A 17,863-nucleotide genomic window follows, 5' to 3' on the forward strand; every position below is an offset into this window, starting at 1 on the left:
CAATGAGGTAAACTGCAGCACCAGTACTGCCCCTCCAGGTCCAATCAGCTAACTTGGAACAGATTGCAGACCAAACCAGGACCCTTCCTACTATGTACAGATTAGCTACTCATTGCTTTAACCAGCTGAGGCAATGTGGGAGGTGAACCTTTGTGTTTTTTTTAAAAAAGGTATTTTTTTTTCTCTTCCTCAGTGACACTCCCAATCAATCAGGAAGGCAACTTAGGGCTTTGTTGGTACTTTCTAGAGGTGCACGAGGTGGGTCCTGGATGACTCATTCCCACCATCTTAGTTTGTTGTAATTGAAAGATATGGACAACCATGAATTTCTATTAATGAAAGAGTGAGGCAACAACATATTTATATAGCACCTTTAACGTAGTAAAACATCCCATGGCACTTCACAGGAGCGTTATCATACAAAATTTGACACCGAGCCACATTGGGAGATATTAGGACAGGTGACCAAAAGCTTGGGCAAAGAGGTAGATTTTAAGGAGCATCGTATAGGAGGAGAGATAGAGAGGTGGAGAGGTTAAGGGAAGGAATTCCAGAGCTCAGGGCCTAGGCAGCTGGAGGCACAGCCGCCAATGATGGAGCGAAGAAAATCTGGGATGCGCAAGCCAGAATTGGAGGGTCACAGAGATCTCGAAGGGTTGTAGGGCTGGAGGAGGTTAGAGAGATAGGGAGCAGCGAGGCCATGGAAGGATTTGAAAACAAGATGAGAATTTTAAAATTGAGGCGTTGTTGGACTAGAAGCCAATGTAGGTCAGCAAGCACAGGGGCGATGGGTGAACGGGACTTGATGCGAGTTAGGATACAGGCTGCGGAGTTTTGGATATGCTCAAGTTTACGGAGGGTGCAAGGTGGGAGGCCAGCCAGAAGATCATTGGAATAGTCAAGCCTAGAGGGAACAAAAGCATGGACGAGGGTTTCAGCAGCAGATGAGCTGAGGCGGGGCAGAGATGGACGATGTTACAGAGGTGGAAGTAGGTGGTCTTGGTGATGCCATCAACACTATAATAATGCACCTTCCACCAAAGGTCAGCCTTTTGGCCTTTAGTATTATGGTCCATAAACCCACCTTATCTGGTACTGCATCCACAATCAGTTCTCCATACATGTTTATTACCTGCAAGGAAATAGGACACTTGGTTAGTAAACTTAAACAACTTGTTCAGATGGTACCTGCAATCTCACTAATGTAGAATGAAATATATTACGCTAGCACAAGAGAATATACATAGCTGTGAGGGGTGGATGGTGGATACTTAAAAGATCCTAACCCTCCTTTAATCAAGAAATAGCTCACGTTCCTTATTTACACGCCAACCTCACTTACACCAATAAACCAAGCTGTCACTTTTGTGAGGTCCATTTAACTGTCACACAGATCAGTTACAGATAAACATCTCTGGCACAATACATCCTCTTCTCTGACCTGATCATTCAGCCAGTTCTCTCCATAAAGCGTGGCTAGGTCGTCCAAAGTCAAAACGTGCTTGTTGTAAACCACTTGGAAACTGGACACTGGTTTGTTCACCTGTGCCTTCTGGTACTTTCGGATTTCCATCCGGATGAAGACCTTCCTGATGCACATGGAACAGGGAGGATACAATTTAACACTGCTTCTGTACTGCAGATGACCATATCTGCCAGTGTGCAAGGCACTTAGAGGACAGCCTTAATAGTCATATTTTTCATAAAAGTACAAAGAAGAGCTTTTTGCTAGATATACTTGACAGGTACTAAAAAAAGTTTTTTTTTGGTCCAATTTTCTTCCCTCCTTTCCTGAAAGCACTGACTGTCACCAGGTTTGGCTGCAAAAGCAGTGGCAGCCCTCCAGTACCTCGCACAAGTGGTCTTTACATGTAAGCCTAGACCCATCTTGGCTGGCTATTTAGCTGTGGACAACATCACAGCCAAGCCTCACTCATCTTTTTCAGCTGAAAGAAAGAGATAGGTTTGTGCGTTTGGAGGGTGGGGTGGAGGATGGAAGATTGATAAGATTTTTTTAGGCAAGGGTATTAAGGGTTACAGAATCAAGGTGGGTAGATGGAATTAAGATACAGATCAGCCATGATCTAACTGAATGGCAGAACAGGGTTGAGGGACTGAATGGCCTACTCCTGTTCCTCTGGAAGAGAAAGAGTTTGGTCTATAACTGTAAATGGTGCTGCACTTACCCACACAACAACAGTGGCTGCATTTCAGAAGTAATTCAGTGGATATTAAGCACTTTGAAACGCCCCAAGAGACGCGATAAGGCGCGATATAAATGCAAGTTCTTCTCAATCTCAAAATTCCATTAAGAGACACATTCTTGCCAGTTGTTACAATTGTTGCATACAACACAACGAAGGGCATCTGCTCTTGCAGACAAATCATAGCAGAAAGATCTATTTGTTACCGATACAGTTTCTTATGTAACATCTAGCAGCTCCAACACAACACAGTTTAATACTGCTTTGGGTACTTTGCTATAAATCTAACTGCTGAAGTGAGGAAGCAAGCAAAAACAGACATGCATGCAAGGGGGGAGAAGGGGGGTGGGGGGAAGAAAGAGGAGAATAAGGGAAGAGAGAGAAATTAATAGTGTGGGAAGTAAATGAGGGAGTAAAGATAATCATCAACCCAACATAACAAAAACAATGCATTCCTTACATTACACTCGTTTTGAGGCAATTTGTCAATATGTAGCAGAAGCTTCTTTAATGTGTCAGCACAGTACAATGTGCATGCTTTGGTAGTGGACAGTGTTCATTGGTGCTCACCACCATCACTACTCTATCATCTGATGTACTTGGTGCAGCCAAGTGGAGCAGCAATGATTTTGAACCCTGGAGTTTGTGAAATATTTGCTAGATGAAGCTATTTTATCAAATAAAACATTCCCCCTTTACAAAAAAAAACGAATCTCGAGAATGCAGTGCAACTCAAACTTTTCAAATGAAGGACATCAAACAATTCAAGGACTCATCACGAGGCGCTCTCTACCATGCATACCTGTCGTGGAAATCCTGATGAAAGATCTGCTCTAGCTTCATCAGAACATCACCCTCAGTAAGTGGGATGAGACTCCCGTACTTTCTCAAAAACTCATCCAGGAAAGCTGAGAAAAACAAAATAAAGATCAGGAAAGAACATGTCCAACATTACCTACAGTCAGTAAGTAGCCAACCATCTGTTAAATCACGTGGCAGAAACAATGAGTTTTAGTGTTCACTGAGCAGCTGTCTCCCTCACTGGCTGTTGGAAGAAACCTTTGGACCCTACTGGGTTGACGCCCTTATTGTGACAGATTGCTTCTGGTACAGTTTCAAATATAATTTGTAGTTGTGCTTTTTCAACCCTGGCTTCCAGGCAGCGCATGGCTCAGTGAGAGATGCTATGTGCTTACTATTATATCTGTAACTCCACTCGACCCTAAACATAGCATAGGAAGAGGGAGAAAGTGTTATGGGAATGATACGCCCAAGCCACTAAAATTTGATTAGGGTGCCTCCCATGAGAGGGTAGCTGAGAATGTGAATGATAGTAACATTTCTGATAAGGGGAAGATTTTTAAAATCAATCAAAAATATTGTTAAACTATAAAAGGAAGAGATAAACGTCCCCAAGACACAAAATAGTGATTTAGCTTATAAACACAAAAACATGCCCTACTACTCCTTTTTCTCATTATCAAGATTCTGAATACTTCTGATTCATTCATACTGATTAAAACAAACATAACTCTGGAAACGGTCAAGGCAGGCTAAAAGAACATTTTACTTTCAAACTGAAAAGTTTCAGTGACCCTCCATCATTAAAAACCCCACCATACTTAAATAGGTCTGGCCCAAAAGTTAAAATTCTAAATTGGGGAAAGGCCAATTTTGATGGTATTAGACAGGAACTTTCAGAAGTTGATTGGGAGAGTCTGTTGGCAGGCAAAGGGACGTCTGGTAAGTGGGAGGCTTTCAAAAGTGTGTTAACCAGGGTTCAGGGTAAGCACATTCCTTATAAAGTGAAGGGCAAGGCTGGTAGAAGTAGGGAACCTTGGATGACTTGGGAGATTGAGGCCCTAGTCAAAAAGAAGAAGGAGGCATATGACATGCATAGACAGCTGGGATCAAGTGGATCCCTTGAAGAGTATAGAGATTGCCGGAGTATAGTTAAGAGAGAAATCAGGAGGGCAAAAAGGGGACATGAGATTGCTTTGGCAGATAAGGCAAAGGAGAATCCAAAGAGCTTCTACAAATACATAAAGGGCAAAAGAGTAACTAGGGATAGAGTAGGGCCTCTTAAGGATCAACAAGGTCATCTATCTGCGGAACCACAAGAGATGGGTGAGATCCTAAATGAATATTTCACATCGGTATTTACGGTTGAGAAAGGCATGGATGTTAGGGAACTTGGGGAAATAAATAGTGATGTCTTGAGGAGTGTACATATTACAGAGAGGGAGGTGCTGGAAGTCTTAACGCGCATCAAGGTAGATAAATCTCCGGGACCTGATGAAATGTATCCCAGGACGTTATGGGAGGTTAGGGAGGAAATTGCGGGTCCTCTAGCAGAGATATTTGAATCATCGACAGCTACAGGTGAGGTGCCTGAAGATTGGAGGGTAGCAAATGTTGCGCCTTTGTTGAAGAAGGGTGGCAGGGAAAAGCCTGGGAACTACAGACCGGTGAGCCTGACATCTGTAGTGGGTAAGTTGTTAGAGGGTATTCTGAGAGACAGGATCTACAGGCATTTGGAGAGGCAGGGACTGATTAGGAACAGTCAGCATGGTTTTGTGAGAGGAAAATCATGTCTCACAAATTTGATTGAGTTTTTTGAAGGGGTAACCAAGAAGATAGATGAGGGCTGTGCAGTAGACGTGGTCTACATGGACTTTAGCAAAGCCTTTGACAAGGTACCGCATGGTAGGTTGTTACATAAGGTTAAATCTCACGGGATCCAAGGTGAGGTAGCCAATTGGATACAAAATTGGATTGACGACAGAAGACACAGGGTGGTTGTAGAGGGCTGTTTTTCAAACTGGAGGCCTGTGACCAGCGGTGTGCCTCAGGGATCGATGCTGGGTCCACTGTTATTTGTTATTTATATTAATGATTTGGATGAGAATTTAGGAGGCATGGTTAGTAAGTTTGCAGATGACACCAAGATTGGTGGCATTGTGGACAGTGAAGGTAGTTATCTAGGATTGCAACGGGATCTTGATAAATTGGGCCAGTGGGCCGATGAATGGCAGATGGAGTTTAATTTAGATAAATGTGAGGTGATGCATTTTGGTAGGGCGTTGGGGAGAGTTATAGAACAAAGAGATCTAGGAGTACAGGTTCATAGCTCCTTGAAAGTGGAGTCACAGGTGGATAGGGTGGTGAAGAAGGCATTCAGCATGCTTGGTTTCATTGGTCAGAACATTGAATACAGGAGTTGGGATGTCTTGTTGAAGTTGTACAAGACATTAGTAAGGCCACACTTGGAATACTGTGTACAGTTCTGGTCACCCTATTATAGAAAGGATATTATTAAACTAGAAAGAGTGCAGAAAAGATTTACTAGGATGCTACCGGGACTTGATGGTTTGACTTATAGGGAGAGGTTGGATAGACTGAGACTTTTTTCCCTGGAGAGTAGGAGGTTTAGGGGTGATCTTATAGAAGTCTATAAAATAATGAGGGGCATAGATAAGGTAGATAGTCAAAATCTTTTCGCAAAGGTAGGGGAGTCTATAACGAGGGGGCATAGATTTAAGGTGAGAGGGGAGAGATACAAAAGGGTCCAGAGGGGCAATATTTTCACTCAAAGGGTGGTGAGTATCTGGAACAAGCTGCCAGAGGCAGTAGTAGAGGCGGGTACAATTTTGTCTTTTAAAAAGCATTTGGACAGTTACATGGGTAAGATGGGTATAGAGGGTAATGGGCCAAGTGCAGGCAATTGGGACTAGCTTAGTGGTATAAACTGGGCGACATGGACATGTTGGGCCGAAGGGCCTGTTTCCATGTTGTAAACTTCTATGATTCTATACTTATGGGCGAGAAGCTCTCCCAACGTGGAACTGAGCTACATAGATCGCAACGGTCCATGGTTCAATCCAAGGCTGTTGCTGAGATGGCCTGGGTGACAGTTGGGCGCTATAATTGACCATAGTGCCCTTGGCTAAGGAGAGGAGCAAAAAGGTTATCGGCCAAGGAGTTGTGGGGGGGGCGGGGGGGGGGGGGGGTGGGGGAAAGAGGAAAAAGAAAGCAGCCAGATTTCCCACTCCTGATCACCATCCAGTGTGCACGTGTGAATGGTGGGTCAGACTTGGCTGACACTAATGGTCTATGCTCACACATGAAGATTGGTCGCCTCGGCGATGGGACAATGCTACCCCTTCAGTCAGAACCATCAGGACACAAGGTTCAAAAATGGGAAAAGCCTTCAAGTTGAAATATCAAGTGACTAGTCACAGCTGATTCAACATCATGACCCTGAAATTCCTGAGCCTGGGAGGGTGGTACTGGGGGCATAATCCAGTTCCACGGGATATCTGCCCCTTTAACCCCAAGAACAAATTTTCTGATTGGGGGGAGGGGGGAAGAGTGGGCACTTCTTGCTCTTCTGACTGAACATCACTGAAAGAAGCAAAACTGGCAGGATGACATCCCCCCGCCAGAAATTCTGTCTTTCTTGCGGCCAACGAAAAGTACGCCTGATACAGACACATTTACCTGACTAAGGTGGAAGTGGAGCGATCAATTGCCATTGCCAACAGTAGAATCAATTTTTGGCTGAATGGCTTGCTTCCCCCAATGGAGCAGCAAGGTGCTGCTCCGTAATTCCTACTCTCTCCCCCCATGGGTCGAACATCCAGCGAGCACCATAAATGCTGTGGGCGTTCACCCCCTTTATGTAAATGACCTGTCGCCACGAATTTTGGACTGGGTCAATGTTAGGGCCGAGTGGTGGCCAGATATACCACCCTGCCACACATTTCAGGTTCCACATCTTTACAGCAAGATACTACACAGCTTGTCTGCCATGAATGTTGGGAGATTACTTGGAGAACACCAGCTAAAAAAAACTAGTCACCATCAGTAACTGTTTTACAAAAGTGCACACAGTTACAAAGGATTATGTTCAACTTTAACAACCTCTGTTTCTGACTTTTTCTGTACTTTTAAAATATTTTTGTTCAAACAACTTCATAGGAAATAATGCCACGGTGTTACTGAGCCCAAGGGACGAGGAAGGCCACTTAATGCTCACAATTAAAATGAAGCTTCCAGGTTGTAACTTGGGCGTCAATGCAACTCCCTCACAATGTCAGGCTTAGTAACTCCTCTGGGCCTGCCTCCCATCCCACAATGCCACCGACATTCAACCAAACATTTTGCCAGAAACAAGCTGCAGGAAACAGACACGAACAGGATATCAAAGCAGCGGAATTCCTTGATAGGGACTTCTGATCGTAGAATTGCAATATGTGACTCACCAACCATCTGCTAAATATAAGAAAGTTATCCCCCCATTAGAGCGAGACTCCTGCTCATCTTTTAGGGCTCTATTTTCTACTTTGGTAGGCTGAGGATAATCCTGCCCTGTCACAGACTAATCCCTTTCTACCAGATGCCAGTGGGATAACAACGAGGCATACAAGGCTAACACCGACATCGGACAGTGCAACCAGCTGCAGAGACGTGGAACATTTTTTTAAAAAAAGTTTTTTTTAAACCCTTCACTTAAAAAGGTAAAAAGTACAATACACCCTCAATACAGTTCTTTTTTCAAAATAGAGGGGGTTATGGGAGCACTTCCTTTTTAAAGTGACGCACTTTTCTTAGCCCACTTGTATCTCATTTCCAGAATAATTGTGCCAATTAAGAGTCCAACACCCTGGGTCGATGATTAAATTCTACACTGCTCATCAAACTATTCTTAAAAAGTCGGCACTGTATAATCTTAGGAAGAAATAGAAAAAGAAAAATGGTTTTCTTAAACCAGCAACTGTACCATGAATACAGGATATTAATTGTTCACTGGCAACAGAACAGGTCCGAGATTCATTTTCCTTCCCCTTTTCGGCCTGACTTCTACCTGGCTGTTCAGTCCTCACCGATGCATGCCCGGCACGTTCCTCGGTAGATCTATAGTAAATGTGGTCCAGCAGCTGCGGCTGAAGCACAGGACATGGCTCACCACTTTGCAAACATACCGGCTGGCCGGATTCATTAACAGAAGCTTCGGTGTGTGTACATGATACTGGACTCGAGTCCGTTACGGCATTGATGACCTGCATCTCCCCGTCACAGACTGGGGTTTGGTTCGAAAGTCTTCCCTGCGAGACGGCAACCAGCTGGGATGTCCCATCGGTCTTGTGCCACTTATCAGCAGCTACAAGCTGGTTGACACAAGTAGTATTCAACCCAAGAGGGCTTGAGGGAGGGCATACTGCTTTAGAGTTCTCATCGACTGTTTTATTATTAAGTTCAACAAACTCTTCAGTTGAATGAACAAAATGAGGCATTGCCTCCTGCGCTTGTGAAGTGTCCATCCCTTCCCCAACGGGTGTACAAGAAATTTCACAGCAATTAGACAGGCACAAATTCTTCTCTTGCTTCATTGTCTTTGATGTACCACTATTCTGATCTGAAGCAAACTGCACGTTCTGGCTGGATTCTTCACCTTTGGCAGCTGGCTGCGAAGACATATCGCATGCCATTTTATCCAAACATTGGCCGGCCCTTTTTGGATTTGCACAAACAATATCTGAAGATTGCATCTGCTTTAGCTTCTCTTGCCTCTGGCTGCTAGTTTTTTTCCGCCTGTTTTGAGTATTAAATATTCTACAACGGAAGTTAAAGAGAGAAGAAGGTTTCCCATAGAGCAGACAGATTTTGTGTCCTTTCAGCTGCCGCTTTGTCTTGCGAGGTAAATTATTGGGTATAAAATCTCCTTTGCTCTCTTGGAAGTCTATTTTTTTATAACCGTTTGATAGCTTCTGATTTATAATATCCTGAAGTCCAATATTTTCCTTCCGCGGGGATTTGGGGAAAGTCACCTTTGCAGGTGCATCAGTTAGATTTCTCGAAACTGCTTTACAATATAAAATGGTTGGTTTACAGTCGGAATCTGGGGCTACAGCATTGCTGTTCCAAACTTCACAAATTTCATGCCCCTTACTCTCTCCGTCCTCATGGGGTGCCAAAGGTGCTGGTGTACATGCTTCCTCAGTTGGCGCGTCATTGACTCCTGAGGTCAACGACGCCTTTTCCTTGCGCGTCGCTTTCAAGCATTCGGTGCTTTTCACTGATCTGCACTGTTGACAATCCAGAAGGGTCTTTCTTAGCACAGACTTGACCCGTTTTTTCCTGATTGACAACCACAGACGCTGCTTCTGTTGATAATAAAACTGTCTTTGGGAGCACAACGAGCCTTCCAGTCGCTTCCATTTGCTGTGGTGGGACCTCAGCTGCTCTCTAAGGTTTGCCTTTAAGAATCTTTTACAGCATTTGCCATTGCTGTGCTCCTTCATACTCTGACAGTTTGGCTGTGAAAAAACATTAAAACAAAACTTTTTTATATATACGCATATATCAATTATTTCTTAAATATCAGAAAGGGAATGGTGATTTAAAACTTTTTGTTTTGAAAGGGACAGTTGATGTGCACCCTCAATTGGTTTCATGGATCCTACATGAAGCAAGTATGAATTATCTTACAACACCAGGTTATATATAGTCCAACAGTTTTATTTGAAAATCACAAGCTTACGGAGGCTTTCTCCTTCACCTGACGAAGGAGAAAGCCTCCGAAAGCTTGTGATTTTCAAATAAAACTGTTGGACTATAACCTGGTGTTGTAAGATTCCTTACATTTGTCCACCCCAGTCCATCACCGGCATCTCCACATCATAAGATAAGGACAGCATAGGGAGAAATGCAACCTTGTTGTACCACTGAGCAAAATGGACATTTAATTTTTTTCCCCCCAATATTGAGACAAGGTACTAGGTTATTAACTACAGTTGCATTACAAATTACACCATGAACTGGCTAATACGTTAATCACTTTTTCCTTTTCTTAAGAAAAATCTGCTCAATGTGAAAGAAAGACTTGCATTTCCATACCCCCATTGACAACCTCAGGACACCCCAAAATGCTTTAAAGCCAGTTAAGTACTTTTGAAGTGTAATCACTGTTGAAATGTAGGAAACATGGCAGCCAATTTATGCACAGCAAAGTCCCATAAACAGCAATGACATAATGGCCAGATAATGTGTTTTAGTGATGTTGGTTGAGGGGTAAATATTGGCCAGGACACCAGGGATAACTCCCCAGCTCTTCTTCGAATAGCTCCATGGGATCACTTACGTCCACCTGAGAGGGCAGACCAGGCCTCGGTTTAATGTCTCATGTGAATGTGAGTGTTAGTGCTGGGGAATGGAACTCTTCCCACTGCAGGCACCCAGTGTCAGGCAGAACACAGCCAGATGCAGAGTAAAGCTCTCTCTACTTTGCCCCAACAACCTGTGTCAGCCCTAACCTGAGATGAACACCACCTACTGCACGAGTCTGACATTCCCCTCCCCATCCCCCCATTTCCTTCTCCAAGTGAGATTGCCAGTTAGTGCCAAATTAGGGGCAGCTTTGTGCTGAAGGACAATGCCTATTAACAACTGGATTGAAACTGTCCAAACTTATTTCACATAGGACCCATAATTGGCAGACAGAGGAGACTTTCATCCAGTCAGTTTGAGCAGGATTTGAACCCAGGTTCCAGAGGCGAAAGGCCAATATTCCACCCACTCCACCACCCAGTTCCCATAACCTCTCTCTCCAATTTCAAAAGATGTTGCAAATATCATTGCCACAGGCTTTCTCGTACTCTTGCTTGTTACAGGAGGCAAGCAAAGGATACCCTCTGACAACTGAGTAACCTCAGGCAATTGTGCCCTGCTGGTTGTACAACTATTACATTTACAGGATACGTTCTCATCAACTGCGCAACCACACAAGGTATAAAAATTAAAACTGGGCTGCTGGCTGGAAAGGCAGCGTATGTTTAAAATTAAATTTTGTTACAAGAAAGGGCCACTTGCAGCACTGAAATAAGGACAATAGAAATTCCAAGACGAAGCACTCACAAATATCCTACAATGAACTACTATTCCAAAATTTTAAAAGCCATAACTTAAGATGAGGGGCAAACAATTTCATTAGAAAATGTATTGTTATTATGCTTAGACATGTTTGCATGTGTTTTTACAATCTTGAAGCCTTCAAGTTTAGAAAGAATATAAGAGCTAGCTGGATATAGATATTAAAAATAAGAATGTTTTGGAAACTTATGCTGTAGTTATTTGGATAATGAGGCAATCATTCTCAAATTCACTTACATTGACCTAATTATGGTGCTTTACACAGGATGCTCATTTCAGACAGTTACATGTTGTGGAAATACACATACACCATTCTCTGGTTACACAAGGCCATTCAAAGAAAAGGTTATTCAAACTAACAGCCTGTACTGTTTATCCAGTCATTTCTACTGCAGTTTTTTTAAAAAACATAATCATGTATCTTTTATTACTACAGCCTATAATTCACGCTCAGGTTTCCATTATTACAGGCATTATATTCTTGGAACATTCTGATATTGCAATTTTTTGTGAAATTATGGTTGTTAAAGATCACTATCTGTGACAAATTCTAACTAAAATATTTTACTTGCCATCAGAGTGCTCACAAAGCAAAACTCTTAAAACTGCTGCACTAACATTTGTCACCAAATATCCACGGGCCAGCGAGCGAGCTGGTTAATTTGTTATCTTCCAGTGCTGTTCACTTAGAACATAACCAACTTCACAGAGCAGATCGAGGTCCACCACACGTACCCATGCATCTGGATCTGCTCTTAGACCCCACACTCAATCTCAGTGACTGGATTGAAGTCAGTGTGACAGAGGAGGTTAATCACGAGTACCTAAACCACACATTCTTCAATCTGGCTTCGGGCAAATTAAAGAACTTTAGAACAAGCAGTGCTGGCACAAGTCATTTTTAACAGCTCTGGACTTTGATTCTTACCAATAGGGCAGAAATACGTAACTGTGGGGAACATGTACAGCTCTGTATTTTCTTGCCCCACCTGTATCTAAAGCAGCACAATAACTTCTGCTGCTCCAGGATCTAATAATCCAAATTTCAACTTTTGTACTCATTTTACCATATCTTTATACTTCATGGTCAGAACCAGACTGACCACTGACAATTCTTATTAACACTGAATCAAAGAGCACAGAAGGCGGCCATTCGGCCCATAGTATCACAGAGATTGGAAAGAAGTATGTGACACACATCCATACAGAATCCCCTCTGTACACACACACACACAGCCTGTCATCCTCTCCTCCACCCATTCGGCTGTCTCTGCACACTGTGAATCCCCCCTCCTATCCATGGGACTGCCTGCACACTTTATGCATCTCCCCCTTCATCCCCTTATCCATGGGACTGTATCTGCACATGCTGCATTCCTCCCCCCATCCATGAAGCTCTCTGCACTGTGCATTCCCTCTCATCTATGGGGCTTTCTCTTCACACTGTGCACCCCTCATCACGCTGTGCATCTCTCCTCCATTCCAGAGGGCTCGCTCTGCATGCTGAGCATCCCTCCTCCGTTCCAGGGGGCTTTCTCTGCACTGTGCACCCCTCCTCCGATCCAGCGGACTCTCTCTGCACACTGTGCATCCCTCCTCCTCCGATCCAGGGGGCTCTCGCTGCACACTGTGCATCTCTCCTCCGTTCCAGGGGGCTCGCTCTGCACACTGTGCATCTCTCCTCCGTTCCAGGGGGCTCGCTCTGCACACTGTGCATCCCTCCTCCGATCCAGCAAACTCTCTCTGCACATTGTGCATCCCTCCTCCAATCCAGCAAACTCTCGCTGCACACTGTGCATCCCTCCTCCTCCGATCCAGGGGACTCTCCCTGCACACTGTGCATCCCCCCTCCTATCCAGAGGGCTCGCTCTGCAAACTGTGCATCCTCCCTCCTATCCAGGGGGCTCTCTGTGCACACTGTGCATCCCTCCTCCACCGATCCAGCGAACTCTCTCTGCACACTGTGCATCCCCCCCCCTCCTATCCAGAGGGCTCTCTATGCACACTGTACATTCCCCCTCCTATCCAGGGGGCTCTCTATGCACACTGTGCATCCCCCCCTCCTATCCAGGGGGCTCTCTCTGCACACTGTGCATCCTCCCCCTCCTATCCAGGGGGGCTCTCTCTGCACACTGTGCATCCTCCCCCTCCTATCCAGGGGGGCTCTCTCTGCACACTGTGCATCCCCCCCCTCCTATCCAGGGGGCTCTCTCTGCACACTGTGCATCCTCCCCCTCCTATCCAGGGGGCTCTCTCTGCACACTGTGCATCCTCCCCCTCCTATCCAGGGGGCTCTCTCTGCACACTGTGCATCCCCCCCTCCTATCCAGGGGGCTCTCTCTGCACACTGTGCATCCCCCCCCTCCTATCCAGGGGGGCTCTCTCTGCACACTGTGCATCCTCCCCCTCCTATCCAGGGGGCTCTCTCTGCACACTGTGCATCCCCCCCTCCTATCCAGGGGGCTCTCTCTGCACACTGTGCATCCCCCCCCCTCCTATCCAGGGGGCTCTCTCTGCACACTGTGCATCCCCCCCCTCCTATCCAGGGGGGCTCTCTATGCACACTGTGCATCCTCCCCCTCCTATCCAGGGGGCTCTCTCTGCACACTGTGCATCCTCCCCCTCCTATCCAGGGGGCTCTCTCTGCACACTGTGCATCCCCCCCCCTCCTATCCAGGGGGCTCTCTCTGCACACTGTGCATCCCCCCCCCTCCTATCCAGGGGGCTCTCTCTGCACACTGTACATTCCCCCTCCTATCCAGGGGGCTCTCTCTGCACACTGTGCATCCCCCCCCTCCTATCCAGGGGGGCTCTCTATGCACACTGTGCATCCTCCCCCTCCTATCCAGGGGGCTCTCTCTGCACACTGTGCATCCTCCCCCTCCTATCCAGGGGGCTCTCTCTGCACACTGTGCATCCCCCCCCTCCTATCCAGGGGGCTCTCTCTGCACACTGTGCTTCCCCCCCCCTCCTATCCAGGGGGCTCTCTCTGCACACTGTGCATCCTCTAACCGCAGGCCAGCGCGATAGAGCGGACCCGGACCCGGAGGCCGCTTTCAGCTGCTGCAGGTTTATAGACAAAGGCATGTACCAGGGGCAGGGTTGACGGACCCTTCCCTCGGACTCTGACTGCAGCTGTTACCTGAGCGCAGCCGCTACTCCTGCCGCCTCCGGCGTTCCTCCCGGGAAGACGCCATGTGTCGACTCACGCTCCTGCCCAGGGCCCGGCGCGCGCACGCGCACGTGTCTAGGCCCCGCCCCTAGACTCGCGGCGCGCCATTCATGCGTCATCGATAGGAACAACGATCCATGAGAGGGCAGCAAGATAGTACTTGGTGCGGGGCGGGGCGGGGGGGGAGGCAGCAGGGGAGCGCGCCCCCTGTCGGGACCAGCCGACAATGATCTGAAGAGGCTGCACAGCGCAGTGGGAGAATCAGACTGACAACTTGTTGATCGTCGACTCACTGGAAGAATTGCTGCTGGATCCCAAACACTAACCTTTTATTCCAATGTCACCGGATAGATACAGATGGGGAAGGGCACTCAATCCATCTTAGTTCATCCTGTTAGGCCCTACGGTCGTCTCTCTCACATCATTCACTGGTCCATTAACTTACCCAATAACGCATAGCATGTGTTGATCACTCTTTGTGTGAAGAAGACTAAATGTGCCTTTAATTAGTTTGAACTTGTGAGCCTTTGTCCTACTCTCATGGTTTAGTTTCTAGCCCTGTTTCATATTTATGTTTCAATACTGTTTACTATCTTGCTTAACTCTATGAGGTCATCTCCCAGTTACTCCTTTTCAATGATGAAAAGCCAAAGTTTCTCCAGTATTTCCTCATAATTCAGTCCTTTGACTGTAGGGACCAGCCTCATAGCTTGAATGACTCTCATGTCTTGCGGACCAGAACTAGACTTCGTATTCAAGGTGCGGTCTGACAAGAGTACTATTGAGATATTTACTCTTAAGAGAGTTCCAGGTGGGCAGTGGAAATTTGGAACTCTCTCCCCCAAAAAGCTGTTGAGGCTAGATCAATTGATTGGTTTTTGCATGGTAAGGGGTATTAAGGGATATGGTACCAAGGTGGGTAAACGGATTTAAGATACAGATCAACAATTGAATGGTGAATCAGGCTTAAGGGGCTGATAGGAGCCAGATCCTATGTTTCCTTAGTTCCTACACTATAATATGTTAAAATCTGAGAGTTTTTTTGCATTTGTCACACTTGCACTAATTGTGTGACAATTGGTAATATTCCTGTGAGACTTCCCAGAACATAATTTCAATGGGATACGGTTGCAGTGACAAGTGATACTTGCAGTATACACTTTCTCTATTGGTGGTGCCATTGCACTTCTGTTCACTGCATGAAGCCGTCTCAGCCTTTTTGACAAAAATAAATGGCCTCTTTCCAACTTTAGTCTCTAGAGCTCCAAACCTACAGGTATTTTCAAACCTACAGCTTTGTTACTCATTTTATTTTACCCAGGAAATAATTTATGTTATTTTCAGCTTCAATTTTGCCCCAGGCTCTGTCCCTGCCACCTAAATAATTAAATTGTGGCTTTCCGCAGTCCACGAAATATAAATAAATTACCACTTTTAAACATTCTTGCTTATAGCTCCATCTCCTGAATGCGCTGTGACTCTTGCCATCTTTGGGCCTTTCTGGTGCTGGACTGCTTGTTTGATTGCAAATATTTCATTTCACTCTTAGATCTGCCTTTGGGGCTGGAGGAGGAGGGGGAGCACCAAAGAAGACAGGAGTGAGCAGGAGCAGTTGTGGGACGACTTCATCGTCGCTGGGTCAAAATCCTGGAACTCCCTTCCTAACAGCACTGTGGGAGAACCGTCACCACACGGACTGCAGCGGTTCAAGAAGGCGGCTCACCACCACCTTCTCAAGGGCAATTAGGGATGGGCAATAAATGCCGGCCTTGCCAGTGACGCCCACATCCCATGAACGAATTAAAAAAAAGAGGCAGGATGAGGGTGCTGCGCAGGAGGCCTTATTCATACCAGATAATCAGGGAACACATTTCCTACATTAATCTGACTGAGGAACAATGTGTGAGGCACCTATATATCAACAAGGAGGCTGTGAGAAGAGGGAGGATGAGGGCACTGTGCAGGAGGTCTTATTCGTACCAGGTAATTAGGGAATACATTTCCTATATCAATCTGACTGAGGAACAATGTGTGAGGCACCTATATATCAACAAGGAGGCTGTAAAGGAGCTCTGTCATCTGGTGTAACCTCAGCCTTGAATATATTCAACGATTCAGCATCCACAGCCCCCTGGGGTAGAGAATTCCAAAGATCCACAACCCTCTGAGTGAAGAAATCCTCCTCATCTCAGTCTTAAATGACCGACCCCTTATCCTGCGACTATGCCCCCTAGTTCTAGACTCTCCAACCTCTCAGCATCTATCTTGTCAAGCCCCCTCATAATATTATATGTTTCAATTATATCACCTCTCATTCTTCTAAACTCCAGAGAGTATAGGCCCATTCTACTCAACCTCTCCTCAGAGGACAATCCTCCCATCCGAGGAATTAATCTAGTGAACCTTCGCTGCACCACCTCTAGGGCAAGTATATCCTTCCTTAGATAAGGAGACCAAAACTGTACACTGTACTCCAGGTGAGGTCTCACCAAAGCCCTGAACAATTGTAGTAAGACTTCCTTACTTTTGTACTCCAACCCCCTTGCAATAAAGGCCAACATTCCATTTGCTTTCCTAATTGCTTGCTGTAACTGTATGCTAACTTTTTGTGTTTCTTGTACGAGGACACTCAAGTCTCTCTCAACACCAACATTTAATAGTCTCTCACCATTTAAAAAATGCTCTTTTTCTATTCTTCCTACCAAAGTGAATAACCTCACATTTCCACACATTATACTCCATCTGCCACCTTCTTGCCCACTCATTTAACCTATATATATCCCTTTGCAGACTCTTTGGGGTCGATTTTCGGGTGATGGAGAGGGTGCATTGGGGGCGGGGGGGTCTCCGAAAATCGCTGAAATGCCGAGCGGGTTCGGAGCCCGGCTCCAACCCGCTGACTTCCGGGTTCCCCAGTGACACGTCCGGGTGCGCGCACACCTCCCGAATGCGGGAATCCCAGCAGCAAGTAAAGCCGGCGGGATGATAATTTGCATAGTTTGTCCAATAGTTGAGGTACTTGACCTACTAGATTGACTCGACATTTTGGCAGGGGTGCGATTTTGAAGGATCCTCAGCGTGTTTCCCGTGCTGTGGGAGACACTCCCTGTTGCAACAGACATGTTTCAGCCAGCAGCCAGTGGGAGATGCAAATACTTATTTGACAGGTGGGGAGAAAACGTAATTTATTGCAGCAGGGCACTCTGTCACTTCAGACAAAGATTTGACTGCAAGACCTTTGGGTTTTCACTCAAAATTCTTACTTTCCACCCAAAATCTGCTGTTCAAACATATTTAACTACTTTGCGGACCCCCTCAAACTCACACCATCAGGATGGAGGGGGGAGGGGGGGGTGCCATGGCTGCATTCACCACTACATCCGAGGACGAGCAACATCACCAGCCTCGCCAGGCATGGCGTCAACCTCTGTCACTTGGAGCTCAACAACACAGTGCTGTGCCACAGGCACCTGCGCAAGAGCATGGAGGGCAACAACAGAGAGAGCGACGTCGCAGGAGGCACTACCCTCACAACAGGGTCTACAGACTGAGGCTC

General features: G+C 46.0%; 1 protein-coding gene across 5 annotated transcripts in view; it reads right to left on the reverse strand.

Moving 5' to 3' along the window:
* senp5 (SUMO specific peptidase 5) overlaps positions 1-14,382 on the reverse strand; it is a 40,240-nt gene extending 25,858 nt beyond the window's left edge. For 4 of the 5 annotated variants that reach the window (XR_010965438.1, XR_010965439.1, XM_067995135.1 and 1 more), the window contains exons 1-5: positions 14,278-14,382; positions 7,987-9,523; positions 3,007-3,112; positions 1,442-1,589; positions 1,085-1,132 (exon numbers count right to left, since the gene is read on the reverse strand). Coding sequence is in view for 3 of the 5 variants with exons in the window: in XM_067995135.1 (XP_067851236.1) it covers positions 1,085-1,132; positions 1,442-1,589; positions 3,007-3,112; positions 7,987-9,508 (1,824 nt within the window). In the remaining 2 variants the exon portion in view is untranslated. The remainder of the gene's footprint in view (positions 1-1,084; positions 1,133-1,441; positions 1,590-3,006; positions 3,113-7,986; positions 9,524-14,277) is intronic. The other variant, XM_067995136.1, reaches the window with a different exon arrangement.
* Positions 14,383-17,863: the final 3,481 nt, after the last annotated feature.

The sequence above is a fragment of the Heptranchias perlo genome, chromosome 13 (genome assembly GCF_035084215.1).
Source record: "Heptranchias perlo isolate sHepPer1 chromosome 13, sHepPer1.hap1, whole genome shotgun sequence".
NCBI lineage: Eukaryota > Metazoa > Chordata > Chondrichthyes > Hexanchiformes > Hexanchidae > Heptranchias > Heptranchias perlo.